Consider the following 23985-nt stretch of genomic DNA (forward strand, 5'->3'; position numbering starts at 1 on the left):
AAAGGCAAACAACTCGACCTTAGTCCATCTTTTCCCCCATCCCTTCCCTACTTCTTTCTCTCCCCCCCCCCCCGCCCCCATCCCCCTTACTCTTTTCTTTGCCTGTTGCGCAGCCCTCCGCTCTAATTGTGCTCAGAGAGTAATCAATTTGACCACTGTGCCTGTCATAATGCGGGACCTCTGGTTAGCGGGCGCGCGGACACAGGGGAAATAAAAGTTGGATGAAATTGGAATGTGCTCCGCAACATTTTTCAGCCTCTTGCTTTTAGTCTGATGAGGCCGTGGAGGTGGTCTTTCTCTGGGACCTGCGCTGGGCTGGGGCTGGGGACTTGCTGGCTGGATTGTTGCAAAGCTCCTGCAGCTAAAAACAACTAGCTCTTGTTGCTTTTTCTCCCCTATTTCTTCTGCTGCTCCTCGTGCAGACTGTTTTCTCTTTTGTGTCCTTGTGTCCGGTTCTGTCTCTGCCTGTCTCTTTCCATCCCCTGCTTTTGTTCCTCTTCCATGCTCCACCTCCACTAACCTTCCTGTCTGTGCTTGCCGCCTCTACCCCCACCACACCTCCTCTCCTTTTTCTTCTTATTTGTTAAAAAATCTTATCTTTCTTTTTTTTAGCCTGTTTATTGTTGTGTCTTTCTTTGTTTCTGTCTCAGATTCTGTCTCTTTCCACCCGCTGTTTTGTCTCTGTTCCGCACTCTCCTTCCCCCACCTGTATTCCTTGGCGTCTTGCTTGCCATCCACCATGTCTCTTCATCTCCTCCTCCTCTTCCTTATCCTCCTCTTGCTCCTCCTTCGTCTTCGACTTCATCTTTCTACGTGTCGCGGTCTCCTTTTTTTTTCTCGGTCTACGTTATCTGTTTCTGCACAGCTCTCTCTCTCTCTCTCTCTCTCTCTCTCTCTCTCTCTCTCTCTCTCTCTCTCTCTCTCTCTCTCTCTCTCCCCCCCTCTCTCCCCCTCTCTCTCCCTCTCTCTCCTCTCTCTCCTCTCTCTCTCTCTCTCCTTCTCCTCTCTCTCTCTCTCTCTCTCTCTCTCTCTCTCTCTCTCTCTCTCTCTCTCTCTCTCTCTCTCTCTCTTTGTGTTCAGCTCTCCAACTCACGCCTCTATTTGCGTTCTCACCCGGGCTAGTGCTGGCCTGACAGCTAATGTGGCGTTAGTTGTCTTTGGCCGGACCACGTCATGCGCTTGGCCAGCTCATCTCGTCTTCACCTCCTCTTCTGTCCCCCCCGCAAAACGAAACATAACAGACTGAGGGAAGTTACTTACTAATGTCTATTTGTGTAGCGGAGGGAGAGAGACATTGCCATTGGGGGGGATTGGGAGAGGGGAAGGTTGGGGGCTGCAATTGATGTTCCTATTGTGTCGTGTATGTCAGTTGTACGTACCCCTGAAGTTTTTAGTATTATATGTATTACATAGTGAAGTAACGTTGTTCTGTTCTTGGTAGACTGGAAGATACAGCGCAGAACGTTTGGTTTTTGCGTTGGATTTTGTTCAGAGCATTTCAAAGTGATTGATCCAGCGTGCGCACGCATGCACGCGATTTAATTGTCGCAATATTGCCTATCCTTTTGTACTGTTAAATAAAAATATAAAAATAAAAAAAGGGTGCCCAGGGGGCCTTAGAAACTGTCCAGATTTCTCCCAGACAATGGTAAGATTACTTAATCGTCACAACGACTGTTGCGAAGAATGATTGATTGGTGAGATTGAAGCGCGACAGCGTTACATCACCAGACGGTCAACGCGTCTGCCAATCCAGTTATGGCGTCAACGGTATCGAACAGTTCCATCGGCGGGAAGCGTTCCGTTCGGTCAGCAGATTGTGTCCCGGCCCCTGCTAGCTGCCATCTTGTTTTGTATGCGTGGAAGGCTTAATCGCAGCAACAAATCAATGTTCTGATTCTGATGTAGTTTTGTGTTTTTGTGTGTGTGTGTGCTTTGTTTGTGTATGATCGTGACGCAAAGATGGCTGTAGGAGGAGTGTGGCTTAAAAATAAAGACATGTCAATGACCTGGGTAGTTTGTGGTGGAAGTCATTCGGAGTTTTGTATGTTCGTCAAGCTTTCTCGATCAAGAGATGATGATAGTTCATGTAGCGTTCACATGCTGTTGGGTCCTTTTCCTTGTCCTCTTTTGTGGCTTATGTCAGATTTTGTATTCGCAGAAGAAATCTGATAGTTCCTTCCACGTGTCGATTTACGATAATCACAACAGCGAACATGGATCGATGCTGAGCGTTGTCATCGAAACCCACCATTGTGACAATGGCTGTGTCCATCCACCCACTCTCCCTCCCCTTTACATGTCTTGTTCTGTTTACTGTAACAGCCGGGTGGTGTCCCCCGTTCTCCCACACACCTGTTAGTTGCGAGGCTTTGTGTGCTGGCCGGGTGGACGCTCTGGCAGCGAGTGGACCCACTGCGGTGGTCAATACAACCTGGGGCTTGCTGGAAGGACTCGATAAGGTTAATAGGTCACACGGGGCAGTAGAAGCCTTGGAGGGAATGAAAGGATTCTACTGCCCCGTGTGACCCATTACGTGGTTTCGGTGCTTCGCACCCTCAACTAATGAACCCCTACCACAAGTGGGGAACCCCCCCACCCCCGCTAATCCTACTTAGGTCCGGCCCTGAAAATTTTGATTTGGCGAGAACATAAAAAAGATAGCAAATGAAGAGACTGCATTGACGCCAGTAGTCGAAGGGTCGGGCTTTTTTTTTTCATTTGAAGGAGAGGGAGTGACAAACTAGGCGTGGAGTGTTTTGGGATGAGTGAGAGAGAGGGGGGGGGGGGGGGCGTGCACGTGGCTTCTTTCACTGGTGACTGAAATCCTGGGGGGAGGGGGTACATGTACTTGTTTACCTACATGGTTGATTGATAGCTTCCCAGTAGAGGAGCGCACATACCAAGGGGAAAATACATTTTCTTGTTTACGCACGTCTTTGATTGATAGTAACCCACCGATAAGCTTAAAGCATCGATGCCCGAGATAGCTCTCCCTGTTTGTAACCCGCACTGCTAGTCACCAATGCTGTACTACGCCATATCCTTTGTGACCCGAAGTGTTAGTTACCATTCCGTCCAGCACGTGCTGTCATTCCAGCGTCGCGGACGACGCTGGTATCTGTGGTTGGGAAGAACGCGCCTGTGGAGAATTAGTCTCCAAGCCAAAGCGCGCTGACTCTCCAAGCCAAAACAATTTCAAAGCTGAAAAAAATGTACAATTTACGCGAAACGATTAAACACAGCTTTCGGGTGTTTTTTTTAATCTAAGATGTACATAAATATACCACTCCGACCATAAGGAAAAGAAAAAAAGACACACACAAAAAAAAAGACCGAGAGGAGCCGAGTCAATCCGAGACCAACCGAGAGGACGTGTTTCGCGCCGTTTCGACGTCGTTTGTTCAGATGCGGCCGGTTGGATCAGTTGCGGTCATACAGGGGCGCCTTGCACAAGAAAAGATCTTCAACAATTCCGATCATCATCATGGTACAATAATGTTTTGTGCGCCCCCATGTATGTGTTCTGTGCTAATAATGCACGGTTGTGAAATGTCCGTACACATTTTGTGGCACTATGTAATTGTTAGTGCATCCTCCTGCGGATGCTTCGTGCTAAAAATGCACTTCCATTAAAATATTGTACGCTCATGTCAGTAATATATTTTCAATTGTTTCTCTGTCAATTTCAAGTGTTTGTTTCCAATTACTTCAGTATCTCCCTGTTGCAATTCCAGGTGATTCATTATGCATGTGCCAATTTGAGGTGTTTAATTCTGATTCCTGTATTTACAGTGTAAAATTAAAACTATTGTTTTCAAACATTCCTATGACACCTGGTAATGGTTCTGTGGTTTTGTTTTTAATTTGTATTTTGTTTTTCTGCAATAGATATTTGACATGGATCTGAGGCCGACTTACTACTTTTAGCACTCTTTTTCACCACATTCCCACGTACAGATATTGCAATATCAACTCTTCCTTTCTACCTATTTCAAACAAGCTCTATTTTTTAATTAAAAAGTTTTTACTAAATGTCTTAACATAGAGGGGGGAATCGAGACGAGGGTCTTGGTGTATGTGCGTGTGTATGTGTGTGTGTGTGTGTGTGTGTGTGTGTGTGTGTCTGTCTGTGTGTGTGTGTGTAGAACGATTCAGACTAAACTACTGGACCGATCTTTATGAAATTTGACATGAGACTTCCTGGGAATGATATTCCAGGACGTGTTGTTTTGGTTTTTTTTATAAACGTCTTTTATGACGTCATATCCGGCTTTTTTGTACAAGTTGAGGCTGCACTGTCACACCCTCATTTTTCAATCAAATTGATTGAAATTTTGGCCAAGCAATCTTCGACGAAGGCCGGACTTCCGTATTGCATTTCAGTTTGGTGGCTTAAAAATTAATTAATGACTTTGGTCATTAAAAATCTGAAAATTGTAAAAAAATAAATAAATTATAAAACGATCCAAATTTACGTTCATCTTATTTTTCATCCTTTTCTGATTCCAAAAACATATAAATATGTTATATTTGGATTAAAAACAAGCTCTGAAAATTAAAAATATAAAAATTATGATCAAAATTAAATTTCCGAAATCGTTTTAAAAACTATTTCATCTTATTCCTTGTCGGTTTCTGATTCCAAAAACATATAGATATGATATGTTTGGATTAAAAACACGCTCAGAAAGTTAAAACGAAGAGAGGTACAGTAAAGCGTGCTATGAAGCACAGCGCAACCGTTACCGCGCCAAACAGGCTCGTCACTTTCACTGCCTTTTGCACTAGCGGCGGACTACGTTCAGTTTCATTCTGTGAGTTCCACAGCTTGACTAAATGTAGTAATTTCGCCTTACGCGACTTGTTTTTTCTTGTGGCTGTTTGATCAATTCATAGCAAGCATTGACTGAAATAAACAATTTATATATCCAGCACAACATGCAATTCATTGACTTTTGACCCTAACCTTTTAACACTTCCCAAAATAAATCTTTGGTGGACATTGCATCGACGCTGTTCATTTTGAATGAACATTTTTCTTGTGGGTGATGCCATCGGTTGAAGGTGACCGAGGACACCCGCAGAAAGAAGCTCACAGCACAAACACGATGCAAGTGGCCAAGCTTTTCCGTTACTTCCCCCACCGGCTATTGATCGCTGGGTAAAATACGTGACGCCTAACTGCAATCCCATCTTCACTGCTTCACACTTTTGCAATACATTTCTGCTTTTCAGGCCGGCGATGAGAAATACATTCCGTTTTGCATCCAAAGAACTCAGAGAGGAGAATTCACCGGAAAAGAGAGGAGGGACAGAAATACATGAAAGGAAGAGGAAAGGAAAAGAGAGAAAAAAGAAAAAGAAATACAAGGGAAGAAAGAAATGCACAGTTACGCATTTTGATTCAGTTTTTCTCCCCATTCAAGGCTGATATCGAGTTCCTTGTGAACGAGTTTTTCATCAGTCATTTTCTTGGAAGGGCCCTCTTGCTGGCGACGCGTGCAAGGGGGGGGGGGGGGGGGGGGCGGAGAACAGCCGTTTGACACTCTGACAGTTCAATTGCCCCATGACGCTGCAAAGAGGGCCTTGTCGTCCAATTGAAGGGTAGGCAGAGAGGGGAACGAAAGAGTAAAGAAAGAAAGCAACAACAAAAAGGGGGGGGGGGGGGGATTCCAAGGGAAACAGTAAAGAGCAAAGAATAGAGTGTAAAAGGCGCAAAACCCTGGACGAAATCCGCGCACATTTGGACTCAATTTCAGTTATGTGTGCCTAATCGACTGCAAATCGACGATCATGTTGGGTGACGCAGTGGGGTGTGCGACAGAAAGCGAGTCATTGTTCCAATACATACTCATTTAAAGTCCCATGTCCCTAATCAACTGCTAATCGGCGATTCCGTTTGGTCATTACGGTGGTCTTAGGAGTTGGAAGTCACGGTGCGCACATTTGACTGCGGGTGGAAATGGTTATCCGAAGTTGTATGTGAAAGTCCATGTGCGCTTGTTGCAGCAGTGGAAAGCGGGAAGAAGAACTGCGCGCGAATGATACCTCAGCTTGAGGTGCTTATCTGAGGTCGTTGGAGGAAGGTCCATGTGCGCTGGTCGCACCCTGGAAAGTGCGTAATTCGTCAGCGCGGAAATGACACCTCAGCTTGAGTAGATAAATCCGAGATCACTCGAGAAAAGTGAGCGTGCGCTGGTCGTCGGAGTAAGGAGGCGCGAAGCGAGTGCAGCTCATTCAGCTCGCCGCTGTTCATACACTTGATCTTCAGCATCTGCTATTACAACAGGAAAGGGAAGGCATCGACAAGAACAAAAAGAAGAGAGGGGTGGGGTTGGAGAAGGGGGGGGGGGGGGGGGGAGGTGGAAAATGTGAGCGTTATTGATTTTTAAGGCGGAGTGGAATGCTTGGCCACTTGTTGGGGGGTAATTCACTTTCTCAGTTTTCCTGCTTGGGCCGAGCTGCCGCAGTCAGCACTGAGCCTCATCGGAAACGTATTTTCCCCGTTACTGGAGTTTTGTGTGCGAGCCCTCCGTTCTACAGGATTATCTTTTTCTTCACTGCCAATCATCAGCGCCCCATCTCCCCTCGGCCCCTTCTTCCTCCCCCTCCCCCTTTTTTTCCTGTTCTTTTTCCTTCTTTTTTAAATTTTTTATCCTGCAGCTACGAGGTTTTGTTTCTATCGATTGCTTCCCCTTGAACTTATTAGCTCCCTTGTTACGCGGGGGGCACCTCGAGTGTTGATTCCCGAGTTCAGTGATGTCAAGGAACAGACTTGTTAATTTTGTGTCGATCCTCCAACTATCGTTCGCGTTTTTCCCTATTTTTTCTTTTTCGTCGAATATTTTGGATGTAATTGATTTATGTTTTAGTTTTTAGAGGGCTTGGGAAAAGTCTCTGACCATTTTTGGTATCTCGATGGACTTTTGTTTTAATTCTTGAAGCGTTGACATTTTCTGCGTGTCTTGAAGAATTGACTGGCTAATTCTCTCTCTCTCTCTCTCTCTCTCTCTCTCTCTCTCTCTCTCTCTCTCTCTCTCTCTCTCTCTCTCTCTCTCTCCCTTTCTCTCTCTCTCTCTCTCTCTCTCTCTCTCTCTGGACCGGCACGGTGGCCTAGTGGTAAGGCATCCGCCCTGTGATCGGGAGGTTGTGGGTTCGAACCCCGGCCATACCTAAGACTTTAACATTGGCAATCTAGTGGCTGCTCCGCCTGGCGTCTGGCATTATGTGGTTAGTGCTAGGACTGGTTGGTCCGGTGTCAGAATAATGTGACTGGGTGAGACATGAAGCCTGTGCTGCGACTTCTGTCTTGTGTGTGGCGCACGTTATATGTCAAAGCAGCACCGCCCTGATATGGCCCTTCGTGGTCGGCTGGGCGTTAAACAAACAAACAAACTCTCTCTCTCTCTCTTTCTCTCTTTCTCTCTCTCTCTCTCTCTCTCTCTCTCTCTCTCTCTCTCTCTCTCTCTCTCTCTCACTCTCACTTTCACACACACACACACACACACACAATCGCGCAGACACCCGTTGTCATCTCTTCCTATCTCTGCCCCCCCTCTCTCTCTCTCTCTCTCTCTCTCTCTCTCTCTCTCTCTCTCTCTCTCTCTCTCTCTCTCTCTTTCCTACTCAATCGTGATATTATTGATGTGATAAAGTGTAGAAGGCGCTTATAATGATAATAATAATAACATAATAATAAATTAGGTAAAATAATCAAATTGATAGCAATGAAAAGTTTGTTTTGGTGTTTTTGGTGGACACAGGCACCCCACGGACCTCAAGCCATGTTAAACGATCATGGAAAAGAGGAACTCTAAGAAATAGTATGACATTTTCATTTTCACCTTTTTTTATACTTCATTATTCAAAAATACAACATTTTCTTGCATACTTTTGGAGTTGAATTTCTTTCTCATTATATTTGTATAACATTTAAGCAAGTAGATTTGGTTTTATTATTACGATTCTATAATCCCTTTTCTTGCTTTCTTGTCTTTTTCTTTCCTTCTCTTTTTCGTCTTTTCAGAAGGTCTTGACCGAGCACCGAAATTCGGTGGAAGTTTTGTCCTGTTTGAATTGTTGCAACACCTACTCGCATTGATTAAGATTTGCATGATACTGAGTTTTTCGTGTGGGTAGCAGATTGTTTCAATTCCCTGTGCGTAAAGTTTGATTCAGCAATAGGAGAAAGTGCACTTTGCTTGGTGGAACATTTCAAAGTGTGTTGTTTTTGTTTCTCCCTCGATTTCTGTCACTTCTTTTTTTCTTCTCACATATAGATTGTTTTATTTTATTTGGTCGTTTTTCTTTTATCTTATTTTCTTCGTTTTGTAGCTGCGATATTTTTTTTTTGAATTTTCTTTTTTTTCTTTCTTTCTATCGTCTACTTTCTTTTTACATTTAGTCAAGTTTTATTGTTTTTAATTTCTTCATGTGTCGGAGGGTGTAGAAATAGGCAGACAGAGAGGTTCTCTCAATGAAAACAATTAATGAACTGGGAGGGGGAAATGCGAATTCTGAAGTACAGATTCCCACCACCATCACCAAAAAATCGAAAAAATATTAACCACAGGGGGCCCAAACTAGCGACACCTTGTTAGACTACAGCATGGGTGTTATTAGTGGTGAATGACCGGTACAAATGACTAATTTACTGAGCTGGGTAATGGAGGCGAGGCGAGGAAGCGGGCTTGTAATTTGCCACTGAAAATAACGTCACCACTTTCGATCCGCTATTTCCATCTTCATCCAGTGAAAAATTAATGAGAATACATGTATTGGCCGCGGCTAGTCCTGCCGCCGAAGAAGCGTGTATAGTGTAGCGTTCCCTTTCTCTTGTACCACGAAAGTAGCAGGAACAGATTCATGCATTTTGCCCTAGTCGAACCATCGGGTTCCTTTTTTAGAAACTGAGAAAATTGACAGAACGTATCAATCGTTTCCTCGTCGGCGAAGCGTGTGTTCCAATTCCTGACTAGATGTATAGGCAGAGGGGACGCATTGGCACTGTAGAGAAATACAGAAATTTCAGGACATTTCTGTTCTTTGCAAAATGTTATCATGAAACACCTGCAAAAGCCTGCATTCAAGAAGAAAACCAAGAAGAAAAAAAAATTCTTTCTTTCAATTTCTTGATTTTTTTTTAAGTGTGCTGGAGGTCTCTTTCTATTTCCATAAAATTATCAGCTTTCTGCAGCAGAATCGTGCTGCCTGTAGATCAATTCCTTATTTATTTCTTGTTTAGGGAAAAACGTCGGCGGAGTAAAATTGATTGGTTTTGTGAACTTTAACCGACTTTTCTCTTCAAGTTCTCTTATAGAGCAGAAACATGTTTTTACAGGAACAAAACGTTGGTAGGTTCTTGATACAGGTCGTGCTGAGAGAGTTGGGTTATCTTTTACCATAGATAGTGAATGATAATATTTATTAATCGTCTGGCGATGACTAATGTACACATGTTTGTTTGTTTAAGTTTGGCAAAAATCTAAAACAATTCTTAGACGAAACCACCACATCACACAATTAGTGAGATAGTAAACGAATAAAAATAATCTGTAAAATGAGTTATTGAACCTAACACACCAATCAGAGGAAAGAAAGAGGGGACTTTGTTTTGGACATTATTGGTTAGTATGGTGTAAGATTTTATCCACTTTTGTTGGTCCTCTTCTTTTTATTTCTCCGTATTACTTAAATTTCCATTGGTATGTTTTTGTTTCGGTTTTCTCCTTTCTTTTTCTCTTTCTGTAACAATACTTAGATTTTGTTGTTATTTCTGTATTTTCCCCCTCTTCTTTTAATTCATTTTCTCTGTGTGCGTGTGTATTTTTCCCAATAGTATTTTGCACTTTGTTGTATTTAGCTTCTGAGTTTTTCTCTCATTGTCATATGATTTGATTATTTACTTGCGTGTCTTCAGCAGGTTCTTTCTTTGTTTTCTTTTTACGTGCATTTACCTTTCATATGATTTTTTCCTCTCTCTTTTTTATTTGGTTTCCCTATCAACTGCACTGTAACATGGTATTGTAAATGACGACACGGGCACGCTATGTGTATAGTGAGATTATGGAACGATTATTCAAATTGTTCCCAAGCAGAGAGCAAACACAAGATGTAGGCCGCTATTTGCCAGAGAAAGGGCAGTGTAAATTGTGTCGCAATGATTATGGAAGGGGGGGGGGGGGGGGGATACTAACGGAATTGTAGTATTGTCGTAATTGTGTGTACAACATACACATACATACACACAAGAAAAAGAAAGTAGACGGAAGTATGTGATAATGTAATTTGCCTTTATTCGCCCTTTCTTTTTTCTCCAGTTGTTAGGATTTGTTTAGTCCAGTAATTAAGCTATGTTAATGAATGAATTTGTAAGTAACTGAATTAAATACGACAACAGATTTCATTTTTAGTGATGTCCTTCACATCTTAACGGTGAGTGAAAAAAAAAAAGGCTACGATCGTAGTGGGGGGAAAATTTGGTCTGTATCATAACACACTGCTCGAAGTCCTGAAAAGCAGTTTAATCAACCTGTCTGCAAGAAAGGATGGAAAGGGAGAAAACTCCCCCTTCCATCCCGCTTTGGTCTGCTTTACCGATTCGATACCGTGTGTTCAGTTAATTTTCTCAATATTGTCTGTATCGCCGCCGAAGTTTATGGACGCGGCAGGGACCAGTCATGGTAAATGAACATGCTAATCCGTGTTGTGTTCGTCATTAGAGTGTATATGTCCATAACTCCCTCCTGCAGTGACTGAAATATTTGAGGAAATCTTGCACTCTGTGCTCCCTGCACAAACCTGCCCAGCACGTCACGCCGTCTACAACTTTGCAATACAATGTCCCCCCCCCCCCCCCCCCCCCCTCTCTCTCTCCCGCCTCCCTCCTCCCCTTGCTTGAGATCGATGTCCGTTTGTGTATGGTTTCCAGTCCCTGCATGTCGGCGATTGGCAGTTTGTCGTTTACTTTCAACTCTGTCGCTTTCAGGGTTGATGTTCGGCGGGTGGTCGTACTCAGAAAAAAAGCTGGTTAAGCGGTCCAACATTTAGGGGGAGGGGGGGAGATGTTTTATGGACAACTCTCACAACACACATGCAACACAATAAATATTGAAACCAAATAAAAGAAAATTAGAACAAATCGTAATGTTAATCCGCTTAGTGCACTCCCCTCCATAAATTCCTTCAAGCCCCAATTGCTTACGGCACCTTTTTTTGCGAATATTTTTACCAGGACAGTCTTAACAAAATTCGATTTAAAACGAGTGTGCAAGGTGGAAAAGATTAGAAGGAACAGGTTGCGACCCAAATCCAAAAAAGATCAAGGAGTTTTCTATATTAGGGGCGCGTGTTTTTTTGTTTTTTTTTGCAAGAGACAATTTTCGATGAAGAAGAAACAGGGAAAAAAGCGTAAAGCTGGTGTGGCAAGAGGCGAGCGGCAGAAGTAGTGATGGTGTTTCCCCAGCTGGTGCACAATCTTGTTGAGGTGGAGTAGCTCTTCTCGCTGTCACATCACTCTCCGTCTGTGCACGTGCTTATCGGAGTTAACTGGCGAATTGAAGTACAGGGTGACACAAAAAAAACAGATCTATCCCACCAAAAGTTTAATATTTTCTGAAATAATCAGCCGATTCTTTTATTTTTTCAGGTGAGCCAAGCTGAAATGATGTTCTAACAGCCCACCAAGTTTGAGCTTCAAGATGTCATGGACAACGGAGCATAAGACATTTATAGTCGAGGCCTATTTTCGGTCGAATTCTATCCAGACTGGTCAGCCGCAGATGTGACCCAGAGTGGTCCCCCTATTCACCGGACTTGAACCCCCCAGATTTTTATCTGTGGGGGTACCTCAAGGACAGGGTATATGGCAACAACCCCCAGACCATCCCTGATCTTAAGGCAGCAATAACAGCAGCTGTAAGAGCGATCCCACATCTGCGGCTGACCAGTCTGGATAGAATTCGACCGAAAATAGGCCTCGACTATAAATGTCTTATGCTCCGTTGTCCATGACATCTTGAAGCTCAAACTTGGTGGGCTGTTAGAACATCATTTCAGCTTGGCTCACCTGAAAAAATAAAAGAATCGGCTGATTATTTCAGAAAATATTAAACTTTTGGTGGGCTCTGTTTTTTTTGTGTCACCCTGTATAATAATGTGTGTGTGCGTGCGTTAGCGTGTGTGTGTGTGTGTGTGTGATCCTGTTTTCTTAGCTATATCGATTTGACCTTTTTTGACTCACATGCGAAGCAAAAGTGAGTCTATGTACTCACCCGAGTCGTCCGTCCGTCCGTCCGTCCGTCCCGGCGTCCGTCCGGAAAACTTTAACGTTGGATATTTCTTGGACACTATTCAGTCTATCAGTACCAAATTTGGCAAGATGGTGTATGATGACAAGGCCCCAAAAAACATACATAGCATCTTGACCTTGCTTCAAGGTCAAGGTCGCAGGGGCCATAAATGTTGTCTAAAAAACAGCTATTTTTCACATTTTTCCCATTTTCTCTGAAGTTTTTGAGATTTAATACCTCACCTATATATGATATATAGGGCAAAGTAAGCCCCATCTTTTGATACCAGTTTGGTTTACCTTGCTTCAAGGTCAAGGTCACAGCTCTTCAAAGTTGGATTGTATACGTATTTTGAAGTGACCTTGACCCTGAACTATGTAAGATAATTGTTTCAAACTTAAAAATTATGTGGGGCACATGTTATGCTTTCATCATGAGACACATTTGGTCACATATGGTCAAGGTCACTTTGACCCCTATGAAATGTGACCAAAATAAGGTAGTGAACCACTAAAAGTGACCATATCTCATGGTAGAAAGAGCCAATAAGCACCATTGTACTTCCTATGTCTTGAATTAACAGCTTTGTGTTGCATGACGTTGGATGACCTTGACCTTGGGTCAAGGTCACATGTATTTTGGTAGGAAAAACGTGTAAAGCAGTTCTTAGTGTATGATGTCATTGCTAGGTTTAGCTGAAGGTCAAGGTCATGTAAAGTTCAAGGTCAAGCATGTGAGTCGTATGGGCTTTGCCCTTCTTGTTTCTTTTTTTCATAGAGCTGTCTAAGGAAAGAGAAGTTTCGACAGGCTTACAAACTCTCCACGGATCAACAAAACAAGAATAAGAAAAATATCAAGCAGATCGCGATAAGCACCGCTTCTTTAACAAACAAACAATATATACAAGTTTCGGGGGGGGGGGGGGAGGGGGATACAGGTTTGAAAGGAGAGAATTGTAGCTGTTAACGTACAGATTTCAGCGGAATAAAGAATCTTCGCGAGGTCTTTTACCCACAACGCTTCCAGGATCGAAGTCAGTTTTAGACCCATTGTTTGTGTATTGATCATTCTGTTCAAAAACGTAAAAGCTATAACTCGTGTTGTTGCGAAGCGATTTCTTCCTTTATGTTCGTGAATTTCCATTTCCAGACCTAATACCTAATTCCGTTGCAGCGCTTTTTCTGCTCTCGCTGTTGAAGAAAGAAAAGTATTGATAACCCAACGTTTTGACTGATGTAGGATTGGAAAACAATACGTTATTTATGCACTCTATTCACCGAGTTTTTTCCATCCGATTATTTTCTGTAATGAGCTTTTGAACCATGTTTTTTCCAATGTCGCCGAGAGTGCTCTGCTTCTTATCCATACATCTAGTTGACTGAAACACACGACCAAGCTGCTGAATGTTTGCGTTCAACTTTTGTGTGCGAGATTTGTGTTGTACTTCCGTTCTACGGGATGTATGAGAGACTTGGTGGAGGTGAGAGAGGGGAAGGGAGGGAGGGGTGTGTGTGTGTGTGTGTTCGCGTGCAGGCGCGGACAAATATGTCAGGAGGCAACTGATGGATGGACGTCCGCGCCTTTTAATTTTTTAAAACGCCTTTCTCTTCTCATCACGACTGGCGCAGCGTACACGGATAAGTTGCAAAGCCAGGTTTTTTCCCCTTCTCCTCTTATGTGGTCCCATGCTCGCAGCGTGTGTCCGCAATTCCATAAATGTTCACAAAAGACAAATGCATTTTTGATGAATCTGTTTTGTTTTGCGACCATCCGGCTCCCGTTTCCGCTCGCCCAGTGCCACTGTGTGGATAATGCATTATTCACTGGCGGGTAGCGTCCACAGCCCTGATGAAAAAGAATTTATGATGATGGAATTTAGTTTTGTGTGTGTGTGCTCTGCGCTCGGGTTTGTTTTGTCCGTTGGTCTTCTTTGTTTCCTGGCACAGCTTTTGTATCTTGTCATTGTCGAATTCGGGGGGGGAGGGGTGGGGGGTCTTTCTGTTGACAAAAGAATGTTATTATAGCGGCACAGTAGTAGGTTATTGGCAGCTCAGTCGCAAACTACTGTCGTTCTGGATACTTTAATTTGTCGTTGGGTTTGGGGCGACAATATAGAGAGCGTGTCACTGTGGCCAGTACCTATAGTAGGCTGTTTGTTTGTCGCTGAGTCTGGAAGGAAGCGGAAGAAAGCTCCACAGTCATGGGTTTTGATTTATTCATTTAGTGTGGTGTACACGGTAGTAGTTGTATTATCGTTCTTAGTGTTAATTTTTGATGACATGTATCTGTACGTTTGGTGTAGTTCTTTGTAGACGATCCCTTAACACCTCAAGCTATAAGTATAACAAAGGGGTGGGTATTTGGTGAAGACGTGTTGGCTACTTGTAAAATTGTGAGAGAAATGTTTCACATGTCAAAATGAAGTAAAGAGTACGACAGCAATGTGTTTTGGTGGTCATGACTGGGCGTTAAGGAAGGATGATCCACCACTGACACAGCCAACTCCCACCCCCTCCTCCTCCCTCTACCACTTGAGGTTCTCGTAGTTTTCCTGGCATCTTTCATCCTAGTCTTGGTGGACAAGTCTTTTAAGTATATGGCAAAGGTGATGATAGTGATAAGTCGCATCCCTTTTCCCAGTGGTCCCGTAAAACGCGCAGCTCGTTCCACACAGCAGGGGGCAACGTGTGACAAGGGGGCCATAGCGTGGTTCCAGTCCGCTTCCTGTGGAAGGTTGTGGAGGCAGAGTCGCTGGGGACTCTTCCAATAACACCCTGTCACCTCGGCCCCACTTGTCTACACGAAACGCGCCGGCCCCTCTCTGTTTACCCTCTTCTGCTCCTCTCCCATTCTTTTTGTCTTTAGTTGTTTTTGTGTGGGTTTCTTCATTCTTGTATCTTCTTTGTGACTTTATTCTTTCTTTTGCAGTTTAGTTTGCTCTCTCTTTCCATCATGTGGTGTTTTGTTTTTTCTTCCTTTCTTCATCTCTGCTCATCTGCCTCCGCGTCAGCTTTTTCTTTCCTACTCTTTATTTTTTTTCTTCTTTCAAATTGTGCAGTTATTCTCATCACTGCGCACTGCATTTTCCCTTTAGTTTTCTCCGTACAACATTTTGCTCTGCGGTTCCTTTTTCTCCCGCTGATGTTATTCTTCCGCGCCACGCCTTGCTAACTTGAGCGAGTTAATCATCGCTTGCGTTTTAAAGCCGTACGAATTGAAAGGGGGAGGGAGGGGGTCAGAATGCTAATGAATAATATATTACCTTTGACAGAAATTGGAGAGAAAAGTTTGAACGGCAAAGATAATATCCCTGCAAGTTAAGTGGATTAGGGACAGGAGAGAACGGAACGGTGGAAAAGACGGAACAAAAATGTCGCCGAAAAAAAGCACGACATATTGGCAAGAGTGAAACAGCGAATTATTTTTCTCTGGGAGGAAATAGTGAAACCTGATGTTGCAATGAAGCACGAAGTTGCATTAATTTGATCTCGGATAAAGGAGAAGAAAGTGTTATTCCAAGAAACACTTTTGTCGCTTAAAGAGCCCATTCCTCTCGGGAAGAAAAAAAATCGCAGAAGGAAGGGACAGAATGAATCGAAAGAGCAAGGTAATGTCCCTTGCAAGAAGGAGGAATGCTTTGAAACTAGAAAATAATTTTATATTTTGAAAGAATTGGAAAATAACGAATTAAAGGATTAACTCTTTTTAAGGGGAAAACAAGACAGAAAGAAAGGTGGTTAAAAGGGCGAGGGGTTCAATCCTGCTAAATAACAAGAAACACAGGAAAGAAAAAGTGAAACGGAAAGTCACCTTACCCTATCAAAAGAGGTTCCCTTACAAAGAGATAACTTGCGAGCACGAAATGCGAACACCCCCCCCCCCCCCATTTCAACACACACACACACTCTCTCTCTCTCTCGTTCTCTCTCTCTCTCTCGTTCTCTCTCCCTCTCTCTCTCTCTCTCTCTCTCTCTCTCTCTCTCTCTCTCTCTCTCTCTCTCTCTCTCTCTCTCTCTCTCGTGCATAATATGAGGGTCCCAAAATACCATACTTACGCTTGTTCTTATTTCTTTTTCTTCTTCTCTGCCACTTGTCTCTTCATTCGTTCATCTTTTTCCGGGCCTCGTCTTCCTCAGTTCGCACTGGCGCAAATCGCATTACCAATTGTTGCCGGACTAGAGATGGGGGCCTGGGCCAGAGAGACAATAACGTTACCGCCCTCTTTCTTAACCAATTACTGCAAAACCTTCTGGGGAGATCTCCCAAACACATATCACACCACCCCCTCCCTATCCCCACCCTCAGTCTGTCTATTCCTTGTCCCTCATACTCGCCCCGAGAAAGAGTTTTACAATTCGAAAGACTTGTAGGTGATTTGACTGCAAAATTAGCACAACAAAACTGTCCGAGTCTTCATTTTCTTACTAGGTTGTCTGTTTTTCCTTTACCTTCTTTTCCCATACTCCTCATCTCTCTCTCACTCTCTCTCACTCTCTCTCTCTCTCTCTCTCTCTCTCTCTCTCTCTCTCTCTCTCTCTCTCTCTCTCTCTCTCTCTCTCTCTCTCTCTCTCTCTCGAATCGTCTTGCTAAGAGATCTGTTAAAAATGCATGAAGAATTACCCGAGAGAAAAAAATCACGTGAAGTGAAGTTACCTGACACAGTTTCCTGTCTTGATCCTGGAATTAAAGTGCCAGCGAAATCTGTGCATGCAAACTTTTTGCACTGAATTTCTCACTGAAACGGAATTAATCACGTCGCTTCTTCACGCGTCGCTGTTATGTGTAAAGTCTCCCTCATCGAATATGCCTTTTGTGTGTGTGTGTGGATTTGCTCGTACTAAAACGCCGTTTCTTTTTGCGTTTTTGTGTGAAAATTTGGGTTCCGTTAGTAGAACTTCTATTTGCGATGTCTTTTATTGTGCCAAACTGCAAAGCAGACTTTTCATTATTTTCTCTATTCTTTTTTTGTGTGCAGAGATTGCAAGATCATCCGAGATCCAACGACACAAAAGTCCAAGGGCTATGGCTTCGTGTCCTTTGTCAACAAACAAGTGAGTACAAGCTGTGGTGGAATCCTGAGTGTCATGTTTTGGTGTTTGATTGTCGAGTGAGCGTGTGCGTATGTGTCTGTATGTTTGTATGTGTCTTTGTATGTGTCTGTGCATCTCTCCAGCTGTTCCTCTGTCTCAGTGACTGTGGGTCAGCCTGCCTGTCTGCATTCATTTGTGTCGTCGTGTACGCACGAATACGATATATATGACCGTGGCTAAGTCTTACCCTTAAGCATTGTCCTGGGCATGTATGACACTGTCTGTCACTGACACGTGTTTCACATAGTGTCTGTCAAAAGGTGTGTCGTTCTATGCACGTCTCATGTGGGCGCCAGGAGGTCGATACTTCAAGCAGGTTTGCTAACCCCATCCTTCAAAATTTGTCTCTGGAATTTGTCCGGCTCTATTTCATTTGCCAGCAGCGGAGCAGTGTTGATCTTTCCACTTTTCCCCCTTCGTGCTAAAAACGCTATTTTTCTTTCATTTTTCTCTGCTCTTGAATTTGTGTGTAATGTTTTAACCCCCCTATCATGCAAGTCGGGGGGGGGGGGGGGGGGGGATTTCGCGTGGAGTAGAAGTGCGCGCGACTGTCAGGCTGAGGATAGAGAGAGGCCACGAGGTCGCGTAGGAAAACGACGAGCAGCAGAGTGTTTTCGTGTAGCGGTCCTGTCACTCGTGCTAGAGTCGATACTCCCCTGCACCCCGCAACTGTCATTTACATGCCACGGGAATGAAGGTTTTCAGGAGGGGGAAGGAAGGAGGAAATTAATTTGATTATCTGTCGTTGAGAGAGAAGAGTTGGACGGAGAAAGTGAAGGCTTGCGTCATCACGGCGTGTTTTGCTGCATGTCATCACGAGGGGCATTTTGAGGGACGGGAGGAGTAGGGTTGTTGGTCTGTCCTCCGCTCTTGTAAGCAAACATGCAAACTCCAAACTTTGATTCTGCGCTATTTTTTTCGGAAACGATGCTGTGGGAGTGGTAGGAGGAGTTAAAGGTTGTAGGTTTGTCCGCCGCTGTAGTAAGCAGACATGTGAACTGGAAGCTTCCAATCCTGAGTATCAGATGATCAGCCCGCTGATAGGTAACGGGTAAGGGACAATGTTTCAAACTGTGCATAGTTGAATGTTTAATGACCGTACGACATTGAATTAATGTCTTGGATGATTAGCAACTTCGGATCCCCAAGCTCTGCATTATGCACGATAAGCCGTAGCAGACCATTCGCGTGAGATCTGCTTTGGACGGTTATAGTCTCGGTGTCTTCGGCATTGACTTACGCTCGAGTTGTGCCTAGCGTGCGGTTAATAACTCTTTCGCGACCAAGGACCCGAGTTCTGCTAACTTCTCAGACGATGAGTCCCATGACGTCGTACTGCAAAAACTTGAGTTGTGCATACCGCACACTGAACTCTTTATGGCCATAGAGTGGAGTTTTGTTGAATTCTCAGAGGACTAGACTCTGGACGACGTAGTGCTAAATATTGAATATAATTATGCCTAGCGCACAGTTTACTCTTTCATGACCAAAGACAGTAATTCTGCTTACTTTTCAGACGATTAGCCCCTCGACGTCGTCTTGAACGGCGACGGTTGGGTCTCTTGCACGATTAAGCCCATTGATGACCGGGGTGGGGGTCTGTAGTTGTTCATGTTTGCACTCTTGTCCATGTGCGTGCACAATTAACCCCCGGGCGGCCGGTCGCCCTGAGTTATGCGTGGTAGACTAGCTGCACGATTAACCTCCTGATGACTGCAGAGGCTCCACTTCGGTGGCGTGCGCGCGGCTCCTGAATCATGCGACAACCCACCGCCTCCACCTCCAGCACCACAGACATTGTCGTTGTTGTGGTCGGTGATGGCGGTGTGGTCAGCTCTCCAGGGAGAGCAGGGTGGTGTGACAAGCAGCAATAGGGCTTCCTGCCTGATTGCACCCGGGGGTGGCCGCGTGTCCCCCTGGGGATGACTGACTTGTCTTCCTCCCTGTCTCCGCTCGTAACGCTCGGCGCCTCCCGCCGTCTGCTGGCTTTCCCTCGCCACCTTTCACGGTCACCTCCCTGTTGCCTTCTTTCTTCTGTGCTTCAGTTTTCAATTTCTCATGTTGTTGACCCTCTGTAAAGGAACAATGACTGCGTGTACAAGTGGTTCCTTTGACCTATACACCAACACTCTGTTGCGGAACAAGGCAAATGATTCTTCTGTGGTGTTGGAAGTCTTTTCGCTTTTTGGCGTTTGAATTATGTGACTTGTATTCAGTAAGTGGGGCAAGGTAGAAACTCGTGTTTGGAGAGGTCCGTATGGAACAAGCGTTTACTTTCAACCGTTATTTCCTTTAGTTGGTTTAAACAAGGTTTTATTCAGTTAAACATGGTACAGTGGTAAAACGAGAAATAATAATTTCCTTTATAGTTTCCAAACATATCTCCCAAACTCATGCTACAGTTCTTTCAATCTAAATATTTGACAATGCATATAGTAGTTTCTGCGTGCTGTTGTCATTCCGCGGACAATAATACTTTAAATTCCAGTTATTTTTGACCGTTTTGTGTTTTTTTTTTTTAATGTGGCCACCTTAAATTTCTTTTCTGTTTAGTATCTTTCACTTTTATTTCTGTCGTTACGTTGTTTTTGTCTCTCTTCTTCTCTTGTGGGTTTTCTGACGTTCTATTTGTCCTAGCTCCTTCCATCTGTCAGCGTTGTTTCCAACCTCTCTGGTTTTAGATCAGAAACCTCTCCACTCGCTGTGTGGCTGTCAGCGTTGAAGGTCATCGTTGGCAACTTTGTCATGTCACATGCCGGCGTCATTTCAACGTCATTTGGTAAAGGGCAGAGGTTTGTTTCTGTTACAGAGAGAGAAAGAGAGGGGGGGGGGGGGGGCAGAGAGAGAGAGAGAGAGCGAGTTAGCAACTCGTGTGCGGTCACATGTTTCATCATCCTTGTTTCCCTCTTTGTCTGTCACGGTTGGGGTGTATCTATCGGGTTTTGCCTTTCCATCACAGAACGGCGATGTTACCGTTGTGTGCCCACCATAACCTTCGTCCACACACTTACATGGTTTTTGACATCTCAACATGAAATACCACACGGACGAATTATGTGGTTTCATCGAATTGTGTGATTTCATTCGCGGACTTGTCACTCCTTTCGTACATTGAATTTTCTTCTTTTTTCCCCCCTTTTTTTGTGGAGACTATTCATTGTCTTAACCATGACAGCTACAGGTCATCCAGAGAACTAGATTTAATCAAGAAAACACAATCAGGCCACACCGATATCAAGCTAACCACAATGTTCAGGCGTGTCTAAATTTAAGTACAGAAACGTCCGCCGGATCCCTCTGCGATGAATATCATCCAGGCAGCAGTGCTTAATATGGTTATAATCACATGGCTCAATCATACATTTATAGTAGCGCGAATATTATTTTATTTCCATAATTTGGTAATGAAAACGTCTTTTACGAAGTATGATGAAAATGGTGACCGTTTTGGGAAGTGGTGCGGCTATGGTAAATTTAATAACGATAGTTACTTGTAGGTGGACGATCCCGAGGGAAATACAATTTGAGTTACTTGCACTCTGGGGACAGCTTTAAGTTGTCTGGATGTAGAAACAGGAGACTCGGGGAGGGAGGTTTGACAGGCTGCAGGTGTCGAACTGTAGACGCAGACGGAGGAGCTGTAATTAGTGAAATAGAAGTAGTATTACTTTTCTTCAAAGTGTCCATCCGACACTCAAGCTAGAAGGACTGTGAGCGCCTGGGGACCTGTTGGTAGCCCTTGTCATCACGTAGTTATGAGTGCTGTGGGTCCTCCCAGACAATGCGGCTGGGCCTTGGAGAAAGTGCAGGTGCAGGGTTTTGGGTAAAGTGAAAATAACTTTCTGTTGCTGAGATCTGGAACGAGATGGGTTGCGAGCACTTGGAAAGTAGCTGCGTCTGAAAAAGAGTGGACAAGCCTTGGGAAATGTGAGCTGCCTGAACCTTTCTCTTATACGCGCGCGCACGCACACATACACGAAAGTACGCACGCATGCAGCCAGAGGGAAAGAGAGATAGAGACACGCAGAGACAGGGTTAAAAACAACAGTTTATTTGATTTCCCCGACACTCACTCCTCCAACGAGTATTATCTTTTTGTGATGAGGTGCAGCCTACTGTACGGAGCTTTTCACTTCCAGACACATCTTCACTTTCCAATTTTGTACCGGAAATTTTGGAACGTATGCGCCCACCCCTCGTACATGGCCGGCTCAAAACAAGAGATCGAACCTCAACCCTTCAACCCCTCCCGTGCAGTGCACGCGCTATTTCGCATTGAATACCAAACCCGATGGAATTGGAATGTTCGGAAGGCAGCCATGCATTTTCCCCTCTGGAATCTGTCTTCCTGTGCATGACTGAATGAAATAAGCGCCGGCATCGGAGTATTAGATAAGCGTCCTCATTCTCAAAATCCCCAGTGAGCTGAGGGGGAAAAAGGAGGAGAGAGAAAGAAAAGGAGCGTAAAACAACTGTTATTGCAAGGGGAAATGACAGAAAAGCGACAACAACAAAATGACAAAAAGAGTTTATTTTTTCGATTTTTGTTCATCGTGTCAAAAAGGGATTTTGTGTACTCGATAGAAATCTATTACAAAAAATAGGGAATATCTCTAGGGAACAACAATGGGGAGCCAGTATCTTTTTCTGTTTTTGTGAAATAGCGCGTCATACAACGGAAAGCTGTTTTAGTGACAGAAAGCGGGCATGTCGTTGCTTGGGGACTTGTCCATTTTTTTTCCTATTCCTTTTCCGTTTTTATTTCTGTATAGTGGTAGTGAACAATGATGATAGTTGCTTGCTCCATTTGTTTTTGTTTTTAGTAGTAGAAAGTCCATGGTGCAGTTATATTTAACAATGCCTTCTTTCCTTGTACCCCATAGATTATTCCATACTTCAATGCATTCTTGAATTGACACAAACCACAAATCAACACCCTTACTGCTTTCTTGCTGGGTTATCTTCGCAGATTGATATTTGTGTCAGTTATGAAATAAATTCAGCAATGTCATGGTGCGACTGGTCCTGTACATATTTTTATTTTTCACACTCGTCAAAATAATCCTACGAAGGAGAAGTGAATGATGCGTCTGGATCGCCAACATCGTTGCTATCTTCATGTATTGGTCTGCGCGAGTGACTATTATTTTATTTGATACACATTATAATACACTTAATTCGGTCATTTTAAAAATTTTATTTTTGAGTTCATTACTAGTCACGGTGTGTTTATTCAGCTTTACTCCCGACAGTGGAGTAAAAATGCGCTTGCTTGGTGACTTTGGTCAGCAGGATGACATGGTTTCGCGACTTGACTAGAATCACTGTGTGCGCACGAACTGTAATACTCTAATGGTAGTAGTAGTACTGGTGACGGAGGGCAGAAGCCCGGAGGCATCATCCTTCCTACTGCATCGGGTGCTTGGAAAGACGTCACGGAGCCTGGGGGAGAGGCGGATTGTGGCAGCAGGCAGCGAAGCTCATAGAGCAGTCAGGTCCTAATGGCCTTCTGATCGTTTATGGCCTTCTGCTGGCCGGCCTGGCTGTCAGGGGACCCATTGACCTCCACGCGCTACGGTCTCTGTCTCCTGCATGGATATATTTCTGTCTCGCTGTCTCTCTTCTCTTATCAATTGTGTTGGTGTGTTTTTGTTCCCAACCACTTTTGCTTTTTCGACCTCCCGGTTCACTGCCGCTGCCTTTCTGTCTCCTGTCCGATATTCGTCCCCCTCTCTTCCCGTTCATTTCAGGTTTGTAAGTCTTCTCATCACTTGTTAAGTCTTTGTCATTTTTCACTTCTAAACTTTGTCCCTCGCCGTCTCCCTCTGTGACCTGACCTACCCCTCACTTCCTCTTGATCGCTTTCTGCAATTTTGCTTGTGTGCTGCATCACAGTCCCAACGTTTTGACCGTCTGTCATACCGTCTACACGACAATCGGACATGCCCATACATCCTCCTCCTCATTCTCCTCTTTTCTCTCTCTCTCTCTCCCTCTCTCTCTCTCTCTCTCTCGCTCTCTCTCTCTCTCTCTCTCTCTCTCTCTCTCTCTCTCTCTCTCCCTCTCTCTCTCTCTCTCTCTCGCTCTCTCTCTCTCCTCTCTCTCTCTCTCCCTCCCTTCCTCCCCTCCTTCAGCAGTTTTGCTCGTGCCCTGCATCAGCCCATTGTTTCAGCGCCGTGCGCTTTTGTAGTTGTCATGGTGATGTGCTTGTCTCCCTTTCCGGGCCGGGAGTTGTGTCCCCTGTGTGCTCCCTTGCCTCTTATTGCAGTGGCCTTCCTGCGCTTTCCAGTTCGCTGAGCGTCATCTGAATGCAAGTGGATGAACGGATAATGCTGTTTGGGCTCTGGAAGCTTTTTGCTCTAGCCATGCGGATGCAGGGGGTGGGGGTGGATGAATATCCAGTTGAGTTAATCGCTGGAGTCGTTCGTTGAAAGTTAGCATGGATAGCATGGAGCACGTAGAAAAAAAGTGGTGATGTGGGGTTGACAATTGATAAAAGAATGTGCATTGCGAGCGAATGGGATAATCATACGAATCGTTGATGTATCACTCTTCCATTAAATGTTGATTTATCACTCTGAGAGAGAGAGAGAGAGACAGAG

General features: G+C 44.2%; 1 protein-coding gene across 1 annotated transcript in view; it reads left to right on the plus strand.

The window, feature by feature from the left end:
• Positions 1-23985, plus strand: part of LOC138981739 (nucleolysin TIAR-like) — a gene marked incomplete in the record, with an annotated part of 159070 nt that overhangs the window by 99264 nt on the left and 35821 nt on the right. Inside the window, 1 exon segment of the mRNA XM_070354813.1 lies at positions 17269-17344. Coding sequence (XP_070210914.1) covers positions 17269-17344 — 76 coding nt within the window.

Source organism: Littorina saxatilis, linkage group LG12 (genome assembly GCF_037325665.1).
Source record: "Littorina saxatilis isolate snail1 linkage group LG12, US_GU_Lsax_2.0, whole genome shotgun sequence".
Lineage (NCBI taxonomy): Eukaryota > Metazoa > Mollusca > Gastropoda > Littorinimorpha > Littorinidae > Littorina > Littorina saxatilis.